The 17,500-nt window shown below is 40.4% G+C and overlaps 2 protein-coding genes and 1 pseudogene across 2 annotated transcripts; 2 read left to right on the forward strand and 1 right to left on the reverse strand.

The window, feature by feature from the left end:
• The first annotated feature begins 2,225 nt into the window (after nucleotides 1-2,225).
• LOC111342506 (uncharacterized) lies at nucleotides 2,226-6,181 on the forward strand. The gene is made up of 2 exons (XM_022949604.2): nucleotides 2,226-2,360; nucleotides 3,991-6,181. The coding sequence occupies exon 2, from the start codon at nucleotides 4,666-4,668 to the stop codon at nucleotides 5,494-5,496; it is 831 nt and encodes a 276-aa protein (XP_022805339.2). The 5' UTR covers nucleotides 2,226-2,360; nucleotides 3,991-4,665; the 3' UTR covers nucleotides 5,497-6,181.
• A 1,559-nt stretch (nucleotides 6,182-7,740) lies between these two features.
• On the reverse strand, nucleotides 7,741-9,253 carry LOC111342281 (forkhead box protein E4-like). The gene has a single exon (XM_022949350.2). The coding sequence runs from the start codon at nucleotides 8,930-8,932 to the stop codon at nucleotides 8,324-8,326; it is 609 nt and encodes a 202-aa protein (XP_022805085.1). The 5' UTR covers nucleotides 8,933-9,253; the 3' UTR covers nucleotides 7,741-8,323.
• Nucleotides 9,254-17,326: 8,073 nt separating this feature from the next.
• LOC148734844 (uncharacterized protein KIAA1958-like) overlaps nucleotides 17,327-17,500 on the forward strand; it is a 2,355-nt pseudogene continuing 2,181 nt past the window's right edge.

Here is a 17,500-nt window from a genome sequence, read left to right on the forward strand (position 1 = left end):
GAGGAACTAGAAGTTGTTGTATGGTTCGAGGCTTGCGGCTGTTGTAGATCCTCGATTTTTTGGTCGAGCTTTTCTTTGAGCTTCTTAGCCGATGAGAAATCGATGTCTTTAGCCCTCGCATACGGCACTTCATTAACCTATGTCGGCAAAATCCATGAGCATTTTACCTGAGTGCAAGTAAGCTTGGGGTGTCACGAAAACTCACACCCCGAAAACTCAGACCTCAGACCTCAGACCCCGAAAACTCAGACTCCTCGAAAATTCAGGAGATAAACTCGACTCATGATCCCTCCTGGTAATCCCGCGTGTATTTTGACCTTTTGGGTCTTGATCCAACTGAAGCAGCAAAAGCAAGGCCGCAAGTTGCACGTTTCGCAAAATCGTCCGATGGTTGAGTATTAAAACATTTTAGAGTGACACAAGACTTCATTTAGCTTAGATTTACCTCCATTTTTCCCGTTAATTTTGAACTTTTCATTCACAGTTAACGGGATCAAATGCGCTCGCTCCAACATCAAAGTATTAAAATGTGGCGTGATTTTGACGAGCCGAAAGGGACGTTTGTTTACCTTTTTGTACTTCGTCGCACAGATCCTTGTTGTCGCTCTGTTAAAATTCTTAAATATTTCGCGATAATAATGGATACAAACAGAGACTCGGCCCACCAGTCCCAAAACGAAGACAATTTTGCGACCCTTGGGCTAGAGTTCTTAAATGAGGCAGAAAGAGAAAAACAACGCGAAAGAAGACTCGGCATCAGCGCCGTCACGATTCGCTTCACTGAAGAATCACTCTTGATATTGTTGTCCGTCTTTCGCGTCGGATTTGTTGCATTGTTCCACCGGTTATATTATAAAAAAAAATTGGTTCATGCCTTATGCTATGCACTATCGAATTATGGAGCACTTCGAAAGCTTGGAGAACACTTCGAGGGACCTGAGTTTTCGGTGTCTGAGTTTTCGTGACACCCAGCGAGCTTGCCATGAATTCTAGTAGTTGCCTCAAACATAAATAAAACACTTGCGATATGTGAGCATGACTCAGCCAGTCCAGCTTTGCATCCCAAGCAATGGGCTGACAAAATAGTCCCATCGTTTTCGGAAATGACCCAAATGTTCACTAAAGGATCATTCATATGCTGTGAATGCCAAACTCGTGCTCTCACGGCATACTTGCCGGCGATTACTTTGCCTACAACTGAGGTTACAAATCCCGACACCATTTGATTAAACGCCTCTAGACTCTTGAACGCCTTGAACTGCTTCTTGGTGTAGAAGCTGGTCTCAAGAACGAGGTAACTCAGCAAGTCCGACGCTTCCACAGGAGGCAAGCATTTTGGACTGAACTTCTCGGCTGGTATGCTTGCAGGGTCAACCCCAATGACCGAGATCTTTTGCAAACATCTTTCCTTCCAACTCTCTAAGCTTTCGGCATACTCAGAGAGCACTGGGATACCTTAAGATGAATGCCGGATACTTTTATCGCTTTTTTCTGTCTGGATATTCATGTAGTTGGCGAAATAATACGGCGATAAGAGAGAGGGCTTCACTATAGAAATCGACTAATTATTCATAAATTTGACACCCGAGGGACACCAACATGGCGGACACTAACTTCAGCAAAGCTTGTGACGTCACCTGAAACCCAACCATAAATTTCATTGGCATAGTAATTTTGGTACCATGTAATGAACTGGTTACTTCAATTGAAGAAATGGAAACTATGTTACTTAAGCCACCAAAATGAATATGGAAAAGCTAACGTTTCTAGGCTACCGTCGAAGCAAAGAGGATTACTCGGAGATGATCGAACGCTGGAAAATTCAGCTATATCAAACTTCCTAAAACAGCTTATCCTTGAAGTTGGCTATCGGCAGCTAGTTGATAACCAAATTCAGAAATGAAAATTTAATTTTTTTCAATCAATGATCTATTTTACCCTCACTTTACGGATAGCCAGGCGCGTAGCGTCCTATACGCATATACGCACGTGCTTACTTGAGGTGACCAGAGAATTTTGAAAACAATGTTGTGTTTGTGCCAAGTTTGCTCAAAATAAGGGCAAGACGCTTTGTTCTTTGCTTGTATTCACGCAACTATTTCGAACAAGAAATAAAGGAAATATTTGCTTGCAAATAGAATTTTTATGCTTCTTCTCCCTATTGTGTATTTTTTATTTCTTTGGGGGGCCTGGGACTTGAGGTGACATTTATTTGGATTATACCCAATACCCTTTAGAATTCTTGTGCTTGCTAAGTGACCTGGCTCCCATGTGAGCGTCACTCCGTTTCATCTTGACGGTGGTTAAAGACGTGTTTTTTTCATCTTGACAGTGGTTATCGACGTGTTTTTTCATTCGAGGTGAGTTTTATTAATTTTATCCCTTTACACAGTTTCCTCTTTGACCATTTGTCTTTATAAGTCACGCGCTTTCTGTGGTTTGGTCTATTTCTTACATTTTGCTTGCGCATGTGCTTGGTCGAATTCACAGTTGTCTTCGTTTCGAATTTCTTTCTTTGGTTTTATGGCTAGCTCACCTCCCACAGTTCTTATTTTAGGCCATTCGTTTGTTCGAAGGCTGAGTTCAGACCTTAGATCCAATTTTGATGCCCGTGCTGCCGAACATTTTAATCTGTTGGGTGACGCCGTGATTCACTTGCATGGCGTGGGCGGTCGTACTGTGAAGAAACTTCGCCTTTACGACCTTGGTGTTGTTTCTGCCCTAAAACCCGACGTCATTAATCTTGAAATAGGCACTAATGATCTTGTTGCTAACCGTCCCGAGGTCGTCGGTTCTGGGATCGATGATTTGGTTCAATTGCTGCTCCAATCGTGCTCTATACGAGTCATCGGTATTTGCGAGGTGATACCTCGTGTTCGAGCGCCGTTCTTCAACGCGGCGGCAACGATCCTCAACCAATATCTCACCGATGTTCTAGAGCCTTGTCCCAACGTTTTTTCCTGGCGCCATACGGGCTTTAGTAATCCCACCGTCGGTCCTTACTTGCCCGATGGCGTTCACTTAAACCCTCAAGGCCAATATTCTCTTTATCGAAGCTATCGGGGAGCTATCTTGAAGGCCCTTCGCTCGCTTTGATTATTCACCTTGAGGCTTTCTTTTTCTGGTATTGTTTTATAAGGCCCTGGTGCTGGATTTTATTAATCTTGATTTTCAGCCCTTGTTGCAAACAATTTTTGTAATTTTAAGCCCTTGTTACTCTGGTTTGTTTATGTTTATTTTATTAGGACCCGTGTTGCTTATGTTTCATTTCACTTGGAGCGCTGGTGGCTCTTGTTTGTTTTCCTTTTGAACTAGAGCCATTATTGCTCTGGTTTTATATTATTTGAGGCCCTTGTTGCTCCTGTTTATTTTGAAGTAGAGCCATTGTTGCTCTGGGTTTATTTATTTCAGGCCCTAGTTGCTCATGCTTATTTTGAATTAGTGCCATTGTTGCATTGGTTTTATTTGCTTTGGGGCCCTTGTGGCTCCTGTTTAATTTGAATTAGAGCCCTTGTTGCTCTGGTTTTATTTTACTTGGGGCCCTTGTTGCTCTGGTTTTATTTTACTTGGGGCCCTTGTTGCTCCTGTTTATTTTGAAGTAGAGCCATTGTTGCTCTGGTTTTATTTTACTTGGGTCTCTTGTTGCCCCTGTTTATTTTGAATTAGAGCCATTGCTGCTCTGGTTTTGTTTATTTGGGGCCCTAGTTGCTCCTGTTTATTTTGAATTAGCGCCCTTGTTGCTCTGGTTATATTATTCTTTGGGCCCTTGTTGCTCCTGTTTATTTTGATTTAGAGCCCTTGTTGCTCTGGTTTTATTTTATTTGGGGCCCTTGTTGCTCCTGTTAATTTTGAATTAGAGCACTTGTTGTTCTCGTCACAGGCTATTGCGGCGACACTGTGAGCCATGCCTGTTCCTAAAAAATATTATGTACTGTCTTTTGAATCTTGAGTGTTAGTTCCAGGTACTTGTTGTTTCCTTGTTTTCTGTAGATGCCTCCTCGTCGTTGACAGCGATCCAAGCGGTCATCTGCTCAGGCCTTGGAGGCCTTGGTCCCCTCCCCTCCGCAGCGTGTCAGGAGACAGAGTTTGGGTCTCGATGGCTGCTCGTCATCTTCCACCCAGCAACCCTCCCTTCTGCATGAATCCTTAGCAGCACAACCTGGGTCACGAACAGCAACCTTGTCCCCTGTGCAATCCCAGCCACCTCCTGCAGCACCAGCAACAGATCAGCTCGCCGCGTTAACTTCACCTGTAACGGATCAGCTGGTGTCGCGGGTAATAGATGAAGTGACCAAGCGGTTGCAGCCATTCCTTTCAAATTTACGCTCAATTGTCCAGCAAGCACAAAGTCCCCCCTCCATATCATCTCAAGCACCTGCGGTTTCACTCTCTGCGGAACAGTCTACTTCTTTCCAGTCTTTTGGACACAACATCCAGTGCGTCCAGGGACATGCTGCCATCCAAGACACAGTCGAGGTACCTGCTGTTCACGATGGCGTCCAGTCTGTTCTAGCCTCCCTGTCAGAATGGATTGCCCAAAAGAAGTTGCATATCGATCACAGTTTGCACCTGCTGGATGATTTTCTCATTGTCTCCCCCTCTCCTGATTTGTGTAAACAACAGCTTGATTTATTCTTAAAGCTCTGCCAATATCTGGGCATACCTATGGCGCTGGAAAAAACAATTGGCCCTTCATCAACCATTTCATTCGCGGGTATTGAACTGGACTCGGTCCTTATGGAGGCTCGGCTGCCTCCTGATAAGCTAGTAAAATGTCAGGACTTAGTTTCCGGTTTTCTCAGGGGTCGCAAGGTTACTTTACGTGAGATACAGTCGTTGACAGGTTTATTGAACTTTTCCTGTACAGTAGTTGTTCCTAGTCGTGCATTTCTGCGTCGTCTTATTGATTTGACAATCGGTCTTCGCCATCCTCGTTTCCTTATCAGGTTGACTCAAGAAGTTAAAGCAGATCTTAAAGTCTGGCAGCAATTTCTGTCTGGTTTTAATGGTCGTTCCTTTTTTCTCTCAGTTGATTGGGCTAATTCGCACCATCTCAAATTGTATACAGATGCATCCGATGCCATAGGCTTTGGGGCAGTTTTTGGCGGGCACGAGCTGGCGCCCGCGAGCTGGCGTCATCGCAACATAGCATTTCTTGAATTTTATCCCATTGTCCTAAGTCTGCACCTCTGGACACATACTATTAAGAATCAGCGTGTTTTGTTTTTTACTGACAGTGAAGCATTGGTCCATCTTATTAACAAACAGACTTTTCGTGACAAGGACTTAATGTTATTTGTGCGTAAGCTGGTCCTAGTTTGTCTTAATTACAATATTTGTTTTAAAGCTAAGCATGTCCCAGGCTTACAGAATAAGTTGGCTGATTCTCTGTCTCGGTTACAGTTGCAGATTTTCAAACAACTGGCACCAGCTTACATGCACAAAGCTCCCACGGTCATACCTCCTCATCTGCAGCCGCTGAGTTGGCTTCAATAGCTTCCTTTTTACTTCGCTCCAGTCTTCAGCCCTCATCCATACCAACTTATTAGCGTGCTTGGAAGCTTTTCCATCACTTTTTTGTTTCTACCTTTCATCACCCTTTTCGAGCATTGCTTATTTCACCTTCCATTTTGGCCTTATTTATTGCTTATTTCTTTCGTTCACAGTATGCTCCATCCACTGTGATGACCTATGTGTCATGTTTGGGTTACTGCCATAAGCTGTAAGGCTTTTGAGATCCCTCTAAAGTTTTTTATGTTGCTCAGATGCTTAAAGGTTTTCACAAAGTTGGCTTTCGCCTTGACAGTCGTCTTCCAATTACACTGCCCATTTTAGCTAAATTAATTTCTGTGGCACCTTCTTTGGTTGGTTGTCCTTATGAAATTTGTCAATTTCAGGCACTGTGTTCACTGCTTGGGGTGGACACTATCTAGCTTACCTTCAGATAGTCTATTCAATGGCATAATGGTTTACTATTGCGATTCGGAGCATTAGCTTGCATGGGCGGCTCTTGCTTCTGTGCTGCGCTTGCCTGGGGTGGGGCGGCATGTGTGCGGTCACATGCTTTGGCGTTTTCAGTGCCCTCACCTTTACTAGGCCAAACTTTGTATCAAGGATTTGATTGAACAGTAATTTTAAATAAATGCGGCTATGGGATTTTGCCCATAGCCATTTACTCCAATTGTTGATTGGTTATAATTTTGCCCAGTAAACATATCTCAGGCAAGGCAGCATATTTGGGTTGTGCATATAATTTATAAGGGAGAGAAGGCATAAAGAACGCAGTATTTTTTGCTCAGTTTACTTAGGTTTCTTGATCATATGTACTTGTGCGTACTTGAAAAAATGACCACGCTACGCGCCTGATAGCGCGGATTTAGTTCAAATTTAGAGCCCCAAATTTGCACCACATTTGCACACCTACAAAAATAATAGTAAATCCAGTTTTTCGTCCAGTGTTAGCAGCAAGCAATGACTGGAGAATACCTCCATAGCTCCGTGAATTATAAAGCATAAAGTATGGAATACTTTGAATGTATCCTCCAAAGTTGACTCAAGGCTTGATTTAGAGTGGTCGGAAAAAAAGTAGTTTGGAGGTTTGACATACTCGTAACCTCCAATTATTTGAAAGCGGTACATTTTTTCTATCTGTTAAGCCATGAGATTGCTTACACTTTTGAATTCTCATTAAGATTTTCCTTAGGGTACTAGTGCGACTGGATATCGATCATCCGACTTGTCGTTTCATGGAGAACGATTTAAAGGGTTTGTGCCAAAAGGGTTAACCATCCCTTCGTCCTAAAAGATATCCAGCTCTGTATTCTTCAGTTTCAAACTTTTAAATTTAAACAAGACTAGCCAGATTTTGAAGAACGTTAAATATTTTTAAAGGTAGTATCTAATAAAGAGAAAAATGTATAATTAAAATGCATTTAAATAATTTACCTATAATATTAGAGGGGAAAACTATAAGGTATAATCAAGGAAAAGAGAGGAAGAGTTTTTTACAGTGGGCAACTGTTCCTGAAGTCAATCCAAAATAGTTTCACAGTATTAGCTGAAAGAATTTAGAATAAAAAAACAGCCACCCAGCCATGCACATACTGACAATTTTTCAAGAAACCGCCCAGCCGTTTATGTTTCCCTTCACTAATTTGAATAAAGGATCGACCTTACTGCCGCTGGGTGTTAAAAATTGGAATAGATCGTTTGCCAAATAGGATTGTACCCTTGAGGAAGATATCTGATGAAACTGATAAATTGTGAAAATATTTTGCCTTAGTACTGGAAATAACTGAAACGTTACCGACTAGCACTCATTTAACTATAAAATTACGTATAGAACAATAATAAAACGAAGCTAATGATGGAATTTTCCCATAACTTACACCTTCTCGTCATTTAGCATTGTGACAGAATATTTGTTTAGAGCTGCTTGAGCGACAGCCGTTCTAAGGATGAAAAAAACCAATTGCATGGCATTTTATCCCCTAGCAGAATGCGTGTCATCATCTTTCGCTGTTTTCAATTGCGAATCCCTTTGCGGAGAAAAAAGATTTCTTTTATCAGTTTGCATATACAGCAGAAATTTACGCTGGCAACTGAGGTTTTCGCTTATAATCATAGCTTCGATCTTATAGAAGACACAAACTTTCAACTCTTTTGGCTTGTGGTATTCTCTTATCCTTTCCCTAATAGCGAGAACTCTTCAAGTAAGCAAGGTCCTGAGTTTGTCAAAAATGGACTTTTGTTCATTTTCGAATTTCTTTTTCTTGAAAACATGGAGTACATTGGAAATATTATCATTCTCTGAGGAGATTTTTGTACGGAGGTAATGCATTTTAAATAGTACCAGAACCCTTCGTGGTTTTTTATCGCTCTAGAGGTTCGACTAATATGCAATTGGACTTGAGAATAACCTCAAAAACGTCCCCTTTTGGATAAGTTGAGAATACCTAATATCTTAAGTTTGCCCTTTTTACTTCTATAAGTTATTACCGTTCATCGGCCATTTTAGACAAAAACTTGCGTTTCTCCCAAATGACAAGAACCGAGACTACCTTCATCCCCTACGTACAAGAACATCACGACTGTTGTTTTAAACTCCCAGGTTTAAGAATAGTTTTCTGATTCGACAGTAATTTGTTTTTACATGAAATTGAAAGTCCATTATAGAATACCCGTACAATCGGGCTCCTATTCTTTACCCAAGAGAGAACACTACATCTTTACTTTTAAATGTATGTTATTCTTTTACTATGTGAATGTGTTCCTTGCCTTTGACTTTGTATGGGTCAAGTCTGACCACTGCTTTTGATAAAAATTAGTACATAAAGGGGTTCCATGTAAAATAAGGATGTTGCCCGTAAGCATGTATACCTCGGTTGTGATACTGTTGTAATCCAACATGTGGAAAATAAGACGAGGGCGGCTCACACATGTGGTACGGAAACACGGGGTAGGGTGCAGAATATGTAGGATTTTCAACGGGACTGTATCCACCATCCCAAGTGCAAGGTAAATTTTGCGGCTCCTTATGTCTTGAAAAATCTCCTCGGGAGAAAGAGGCAGAGAATCTCGGATGAATCCGCCAGTAGCATCCACTCTTGTCCAAGGCCATTTCTCCTCGCTGAAAACACTCGTGGATAGAAAGATTGTGGCGGACTGTGTTTTTCCAGCGCACTCTGTTCTCAGTAAATTCAGGGTAGTTGTTTTGGATGAAGCTGTATATATCGGATAATGTTACTCTTTTTCGCGGTGAGCTTAGAATGGCGTACGAGATGACTTCTATGTAAGACAAAGGGCACGAATTTCTCTTTCGCTTCTGCTTCTTTTGGTGCTTTTGAATCAGGGTTTTCTCTTCGTCTTTGGAGACAGTAGGTACGGATTTCCGAACACCTTCCCTCTGAATTACTTGTTCTACTCTTTTCATTCTGTTTTCCTCCTCGTATCTGTCTCTTTTTTCAGGTAGCTTTAAAACTGACCAGCTCGATTTGCCAGAACTGCCAAAAGTTAACTAACTCCACGTTGTATTTAATGGGTTGTTAAACACGCCTTCTTTGTTGTGTTAATCGCAGGTTTGATTGCTATAGTCGTTTGTCACATAAGAAACGCTATCTTCCGATCATTTGTGGGAAGACTCAACCCCACGAAACAATAAAGGATGCTGAATAAAACATGTATTTCCATAACTGCTTGTTACCGGAAAAAAATAACCATCACATTAATTTTGTATACCATTGTTCGTGACACTCCTTACACAAAATTTCTTAAAAGCAATTGAATGTTTGTTGTGAATAACGATTTATCTTTTTTGTAGCCCTCAGTTTCATGTTTCTGCTCAAGAGCAGATGAAATAGCCACCCGTTCTGGTTCTGTTAAGGGCACGAATTAAAATTATCCAGGCTTCGCGTACATCACGAAAATCCTGGTGAATACGTCCCCCACACTTTTTTTAACGCCAGGTGTGCGAGAGTCCCTTGGCAACCTATTTTTTCTAATTTTATTTTGCTATCTAAGCAACAACTGGCGATAAATTTTTGGCAAATTTCATAATATAGATGTAGACTACTGGTGTTCTCTTTATCGTTGGATGGCATCTAAAACAGTTATGAAAGTAATGTCTCGTTCCTATCGATGCATGTCCACCTTTACCGCCCTTAAAATGATATCAGTTTGTTTGTTGCGTACGGAAACAAGAGCGCCAAAAATTTAGTTGATAAATGGTGTGGCAAAAATCTTCCTTAAAAGAACAAAAATAGATGAGTAGAAACTTACTAAAGTACCTTTGAAATTTTTCGCTGCATTGTTGTTTTAGCCTACGAATTCAAGACTAAAAATAACTTTGATCACCAGGAAAATGATCTTAAAAAAGAGCATTAAAAGAGTTTCGAAACATGATGCAGATAATAAGTCACAAAGATCTGATTATTTTCTACGATCTCGAGGAAATATTTTGAATATTACAGCCTTGGACACAGTCGTCAGCAGTTCGTGTTTTCCCAAATCCTTGTTTCAGGCGCTGAGACTACAGGATGTCAGTTTTCTAGCTTTTTTTCAGCCCTTAAGCTTAAGCTCTCGAACAAATACCAGTACATCAAACGTGGCCTCTTTATGAACAAAGCTCGTTACTAAGAGCCATCAGTACACACCGGAAATAATCATTATCTAGCGTAAATCTTTAGTACTTACACGATCCATTTGGTGGATAACAGAGGATATTTGAAAACTCCTGTTACTAAATGAGCAAACTTTGAACTACGAAACTAATTGCAGAAGGTGATACATTTAGAGCGTAACATGCTGTTTCGTTATTATATCGGTTGAATTTATACACCATTGCAAGATCTATCGAGTGGCTTTGCACAAAGGATCATAAGCGTGGAAGCGTATCAACTTGTATTTCAACGTCTCCGTGACTTAGAGCCAGTAAAATTGTCTACAAACCGATTAATTGTATAGGACTGTAACACAAAACAAAAGACTGCAAAATATGCCTGCGAGGTAATAAGAGTAGCCACTGGCTTTCGAGCGTGTTATTGCCACGCAAAGCTAACTGTAGCCACAAACGGCCTAAGTGGACAGTTATCTTACAGTACATCATGTGATAAATATTGGTATTAACTCTTAAAATAACTGAAACGGTTAGCCGTTCGGATTCAGTTTGTGTGTGATTTGTTTTAAATCTTTCTTGGTCCAGCCGACCGTTTACATTGACATCATGGGGTTGTCTAATAATCTATTGTTAGCGTCAGGGAATTTCATGGTCTAACATCCAAGGAAAACGTAAGTGAATGATTTCGGAATTAGGACTCCTATTGCCGGTAGCATTCAACGCCCTCTAATTTAGATAAAATAACAAGCGTTTATTCTGTTTGGCTGTTTACAGTGATGATATGTGGGTGTTTGCTTAATTCACAAATCACAATGATTAAAACCCACAAACAACAAACACAGCACACAATGGTTTCGTGTGTGTAATTTAAATCGAAGACGGTCCACGAGGGTGGGTAGTCAGTAGCAGGCATAGGTAGAATGAGTGGAAAAGATTTCAAGCTTACACTGTCCTGATGTATGCGGTAGATTCAATAGCTTGAAAACGAGTTCCCTGGTTGGGAGCTAAAGAAGAAAAATACACATCTACTCCTCAATTCCACAACGTGCAAGGGACGTTGCCAGGCGGTGGACCATGACCTGTGGAGTACGCTGAACGCCTGTGAAGCATATCAACAAAGCGTGACTTTCAGTAATGGTAATTAAGATATTCCATAGATAAATATTCATCAGTAGTGACTAAGATAGCCTTCCGTTTAAAACTTTCATTTTGAAATTGGTTTGAAATTGAGTCCATTGTCGAAAGTTTGATCTCAAAACCCATGGATTGTTTACTTATCTAAACCAAGTTAAAAAACCAAGCTGAGACAATTGAAATGTCACAATAAACATATTTGTTGCAAAGAAAAGTGGCGAACACGTACAGGAGACAGTTTATTGTTGATAAGGTCAAACACGATGGTCAATCCGAAAGCAGAGCGTTCGTTGCTAGATCCTTTAAAAAACAGCGCTTGTAAGATGATTAAATGGTAACGGTCACACTGCAGTCTAAGTGAAGGGATTGAAAAAATAAAATGGTAGGGAAAAAGTATTCCGTCCTCGAGAAACTTGTGTACGCGGTGAAAGGTGACATTGGCGCCACGGAGACTCTTGCATTAAAATGCAAATAGGCCATGCGGTTTTGCGGGGCGTAAAGAAATGGACAAGACAAAAAAGCAGCTAATAGAAATTTTTCTGATCCAATTCGATGAAAGATTTAGGGCATAAACGTTTCTTTTGAAATGGTTGTTAATATTGTTATTGCGGGTCGTCCCTTTCATTTTCTCAAAGCAATTCATATTGTCACATTTGAACTAATTGAAATGGTCAGCGCTCGAGCCAGAATTCTGGAATTCAGTGGACAGAGCACCCAAAACGAAAAGAGACGGATTCAAATCATCTTTGGAAACTGACATTTTTACTTAGCTGCAAGTTCATGACTACTGGTACGAGGTCTGAACTTCAATACCTTTCATTTTCTTTCGGAAATATTTGGTACGTTCGCACTTGTGTAGCAGAAACAAAACATATTTGAAGGCGACTTCCTTTGAACAGACACAAAAAATAATGGCTAATTGATATTGCTGGTAGGTTTGCTTATGTGTTGGAGGGTTGTGCCAGTAACCTGCTTCCCGGTAAAGTACAGGTTCAATTGATACCTATACTAGTCATCAATGCAAAGAAACTGCTAGAACACGCCAGACAATTAACTCAGCCGAACAGAGCAATCCACGCGACACTATACAGTAATAAATAAAGGAGGAAATAAAAAGAGAAACCTTAACTCCGGTGATCATTTTGATCAATCGTTAGTCCCTTGTTTCTCTAATTAATGGTAAGAGGTAGTTGTTGAAAGATGAAAGGGATTAGGTAGCCAGAACCTTGAAAGGCGTTGAGATGTGCAAAAAGTCACCTTTCCAAGCCAACACACATGTAAGTTATTCGGGCACGACCGCATCATAATCAAATCACCACGTGTATCTTTAGCTAAAGTTATTTACCCCCCTGTGTAAAGGAAGGTCAATTTTTTCACTCTCCTCCTTTCTTTCTTTTCTGAGACTTCTCGTGGCTAGGAGGGTGTCGATATTGTTTAGCCTTTTTGTGGGTTCAGTTCGTTTGGCGATCAGGTCTTGGTGCGTTATGCACATTGCAGGTTGTTTACCTGATAGTCCTTTAGTGACCTATGACAGGTAGACAGACAAGTAGGATTTCGTTATTTCGATATTTTAGGTTGGTTGATGTATCTATTCGTGACTAAAAATGGGTGTAATTGGACACCAAAATTCTTTGTGAAGTGATTGCTTCGCGAATTGTTTTATTGCTTGGAAAATTTCTGCAACACATTAGTCTTTCGAAGGAGTCACCTCTATTAAGAGTTATTGGTACAAAGATAGACGATTGTTGAACTATGAAATTAATCAGTAGCTGGGGAATATTAATATCATCTAACCAAAGAGTACCAAGAGACTCCAAAAACTGAGATAGCCTCTTTCCTTGTCCTTCGACAGACCCAATATTACCACTTTAACATTCTCCAGCTTTCCTACAGCAGTGTCAAATTTTTGCCCACCTCCACCACATACAGGTGGTATGAAAAAGGGTTTTCCATTGTTGGAATCGATGCAAACAGTGCACTTATGAATAACAGAAGTTAAGTTAACTTTAAGCGTAGGAGCAGGACTTTCCTTCTCAAATGTAACTCATGCAAGATTTGGCATGTATCTTCCAAGTAAAACACACCAACTCTTTCGCCGAATTTCTAATTTAACTTTAAAAAGGCTCGTGTAGACCCAAGAAGCCGCGCGAGTCATACATATAAAAGGCTCGAGAATATGTGGAGGTCGTGGGTGTTGAGGCTCTTGGCAACTGCCGTAACTGGTTCGATTCACTTAGATAGACAGATGACCGCCATTTTTTAGGTCACTCCTGCTTCCAAACAACTCAAGTGTAGTTTCACAGTAGTCTTTACTGATATAAAAGTGAGTTTTAAATTTGAACCTGCTGAGAAGACTTTGGAAAGCTAATGAAGTATGACTGGGAAAAGCCATTAGCTTTAAAAATGTTCTTTACAAAGATGCTGGCAAATGTTTACCTACTAATCAAGGGTTTTTCAAGAGTAGCCTATGACTAGTTTCCTGTTTCTTTTACTTAGTAACGGTGAAAGGGTGGATCCAATTCAAATTGTAAACCCGTTTTCTTATTATTTACGCCTCCGAATGTCGGTTTCTCATGCCACGTGTTAATTTGTATATATTTCGCGTTACCTTACGAGTACTGTCGAGTGTTTTTACTAACAACGCCTGAAACAGGGAAAAGGTTTTGATAAATTGCATCACCTATGATCTAAGATTGATGAGGTTTAAGCTTAATAGGGAGAGTCAAGAAATAGGTGTGTTTGTTTAAGGTGGTGTGAGATGTGGTCTGTGTGTAGGCAGATCCAAAGTGATTCTACGGGCGCCTAGATGCATGTCTCTCGCACTAACACGCCAAGGGTTTTTGCTAAAGGGCAAAACTGGGAAATGAGACAATCTTCTAAGTATTAGTTTGAATTGATCCAGGTCATATCGCAATGAATTTTATTCTTCAATTTGATCCGGTGGGTTTGTTTGCTATTTTTACCACAATTGGCTTTGAACAAAGTCACTGATACGTAACGGAAACCAAACATTTATTATTTCCATCCTGTCTGGCTCGCGCAAAAATTATGTAAACCTCTCTCAACGCGTGGCTGCATTATTAATAGCTAGTGCCTGAGGGGTGAAAAAAAAAGATACAAGGGTTTGTGGGAAATTTTAAAGGGGGTGCGTCCAAATCGAGCCAAGTCCAACATCTTTCAATACTTAAGGAACCGTGCCAATTCCGTTGTCAAATGCGAAGACATGGGTTAAATTTCCGGCTCAATTTCAAGTGGTCCTGAGTTAATAACAAACAAGGATTTCTCTTGTAAAGATGGATTCTACGGGAAACCCTCGATTAAACAGGAAGGCACTAAGAAACAAAATAGAAGGACGAGACTGGGTCGCCTAAGGGAGCAAGACAGCCAATGCTCTCTAAACTTAACTCGATTAATATTGATTTTAAAACTTTTCAGAGGAGCCGTTACTTGCCAATTTTTATTTATTAACTGTGTTTTTTTTTTTTTCACCAAGTTTGCAGGGGGTTTCGAGTTTGATGAACGCATGTCTTAGAATAATGTCCTCGCTTGCTAAAAGACATATGCACTGTTAATAGAAATAAATAGGAATTAGAACGAGCAATGTTACTATATCCGGGCCGCTACAGGAAAATTGAGATAACCTAACCCTTACTGACTCGACAGTTTCCGGCCTGGATGACGAACATTCCCCGACATTGTCAATCTCGTCTTTGGAGCCTTCGTTGCCTTGTCTGGCCGAGTGTCCGGGTTGAAAATCCAATATTTTGGAAAACACTGAGAATAGAACAAAAAGAAAAATCTACCCGCTTTTCCAATTTTAAGTCACTCCTGTCTCGTCTAGTAAATCACAGGCAAACTGATAACAGAATCTTTATGACTGTTTAAATAAATCTTGCTGGTCTTCTTGTATATGTAATAAGATTAACTGTCAATATCAAGACTCCAAAGGTAACCAATAAATTCGTCAATTTGATGCCGGACTGAGCGAATATCAGTTTTTATTATCCAACTGTGCTTCGCAGAGTACAAATAACGCGCGAGACGAGTACAAATATCACGCGATATTTGTACTCCAGAAATACCCGCTAAATTCGCCCGCACTGAAATAATTATTTGGCGTGTTAGATAATAAATCTCTTATTAGACGTTTGGTTGTGTAGTATCGCTGACAATTTCTACTCGTTGTTTGTATTTTGACGAGCCCTACGGGCTCGTCAAAATACGGCACAACTCGTAAAAATACTTTGTTCTTATTAACCGAGCGGGAGGTCTGTATGGGAGAATCTTGACCGAGGTCGCCAGTACAGACCGAACGGAGTGAGTTCTGTACCAGCGACCGAGGCCAAGATTCTCCCATACAGACCGACCTAGCTCGGTTAATAAGACGTTTATTATATGGCTGTGTCTTATATGCCAATTTTTTTATATTCTTTGTACCTTTTTTTTCTAGACCGGTCTAGATGGGAAAATCTAGACCACTTTTAACATCGATTTCAGCCAATCAAATTTGTGGATTCGGTAGTTCCCAGTCCTTGTGAGACACAGCCATATAATAATCAGCGATACTACACAACCGAACGTCTAATAAGCTATATATAATCAAGACCGGCCAAGTATCACAAGTGGCTTCTACAACAAGCTCCTTTCTTTCAACTCAGTGATTGAGCGATCAAAAGCCAATATTGACCAACACGGTGTGAAAATATCACTGCCCTTTAACTTGAATCGGCTTTACCGAGCTGCATGGGTCGTCAATTTGATCTGATGCCAAACCTTAGGAGCCTCAATTACTCATTTCTAAGCAAAGCAGCGATGTTAATCAGGTGATAATTGACAAAAGGAAGAAGAACTTTTAACTTTTTGCTAAAAATAGCGCTCCGGTGTTCCATTTAGGAACAATCTAACCTATACAATATCACACACCATGCCTCTCGTTTTGTTCAGAAGTTCAATTATTGACACTAAGCAAGAGACAGTGAAATCAATCTTCGGAAGAACACTAACACGAACGGTTTTAAATACACACGTCAGAGAAACAGGAATATAATTATAAATGAACATAAATTATTGAGCAGTGAAAGAAATAGCTCCTTAGTTAGAGAACTTGCAACAAATCTCCTCTTGCCCTTTGACTATCTGAGTTGATCGAGAGATAAGAGGAACTTAAATAGGAGAAATGGTTTTCGATACCGAATTTGTAAACGAAAAATCTGCCATTCTCGGTCAGGGAATGACCGTGGTTACATTCCTTGCGCTAGGGATGGTTGGCAATGGAATTCTCAGGGTGTGCTTATTGGCGGGACCACCGTTTGTCTCTCGCAATCGGAAATTTTCTTGTTATGTTCAGATATTCTTACAAAAGAAATGCAGATTTGTTCAGCGTACGTGTGCAGTCATTTGCTGTCCATCGCTCAACTGAAGACAAGATATAAGGTACATAGATTTCCTACACATAAGGGGCGCAATTCAATTCAATTTAGCATAAACGGTCAAGTTTCCTAGCGTCAAGGCACGCCAGTTAGAATTTAGCTTTTTCAGAAATTAAAGAAATATCGTAGAGTTTTATGTAAACCTGCAGGATCTGTTAGAAGTCTAATTCAACTCCGTTACATTTTAACCGATATGTTACCTTGGTTTGTTTTTCTATTTTCCTTGTCAGTTATGACGCTTATCTGTGTCATACTGAGGTCACATCAACGAACAAAATGGTAAGTCATTTTAAAGAAGCGAAGTCACTGTTGGTAAATCGTGGAAAAGATTTCCTCAATTTTCCGAGTTGGTCATTTGCAATCCGAATAATTAATTTTTGTACAACGTTCAATTTTCTCACGAATTTGTCACAATCATTCAACCACTGACACCGCCATTTTGAAAAGAACTCAATAGTAACCTGGCCACACATTCCTCAAATGGCGAGAAATTGCAACGAGCGGTTTTTAAACAGTGCATGCTCTGATTATCGCCAAAAAAATCATTTTTAGAGTCACGAATACCTCTCTTTTGTACGTTCTTGTGGATTAAAAAAGATCCTCTGTTTAACAATTATTCGCCGAAGGCGAGGTGAATATCATCGATTATAACCCCTCCATTAATTTTGGCGTGATTTTATTGGTTACTTTACGTCACGTGGTGCAAAATCACAGGACAGTTATCACGCAATAACCCCCGTCCGCTTCGATATTTGTCCTCCGATTTTTTCCGTGAAAAAGAAACATAGTCAACACAAGTTTCAACTTTTCCTTTTCACCTTTT

Source organism: Stylophora pistillata, chromosome 3, assembly GCF_964205215.1.
Source record: "Stylophora pistillata chromosome 3, jaStyPist1.2, whole genome shotgun sequence".
Classification (NCBI taxonomy): domain Eukaryota; kingdom Metazoa; phylum Cnidaria; class Anthozoa; order Scleractinia; family Pocilloporidae; genus Stylophora; species Stylophora pistillata.

Coding starts and splice junctions, on each gene's coding strand:
- LOC111342281 (XM_022949350.2), bottom strand. CDS start 8,932: ATGAAAAGAGTAGAACAAGTAATTCAGAGGGAAGGTGTTCGGAAATCC.
- LOC111342506 (XM_022949604.2), top strand. CDS start 4,666: ATGGCGCTGGAAAAAACAATTGGCCCTTCATCAACCATTTCATTCGCG.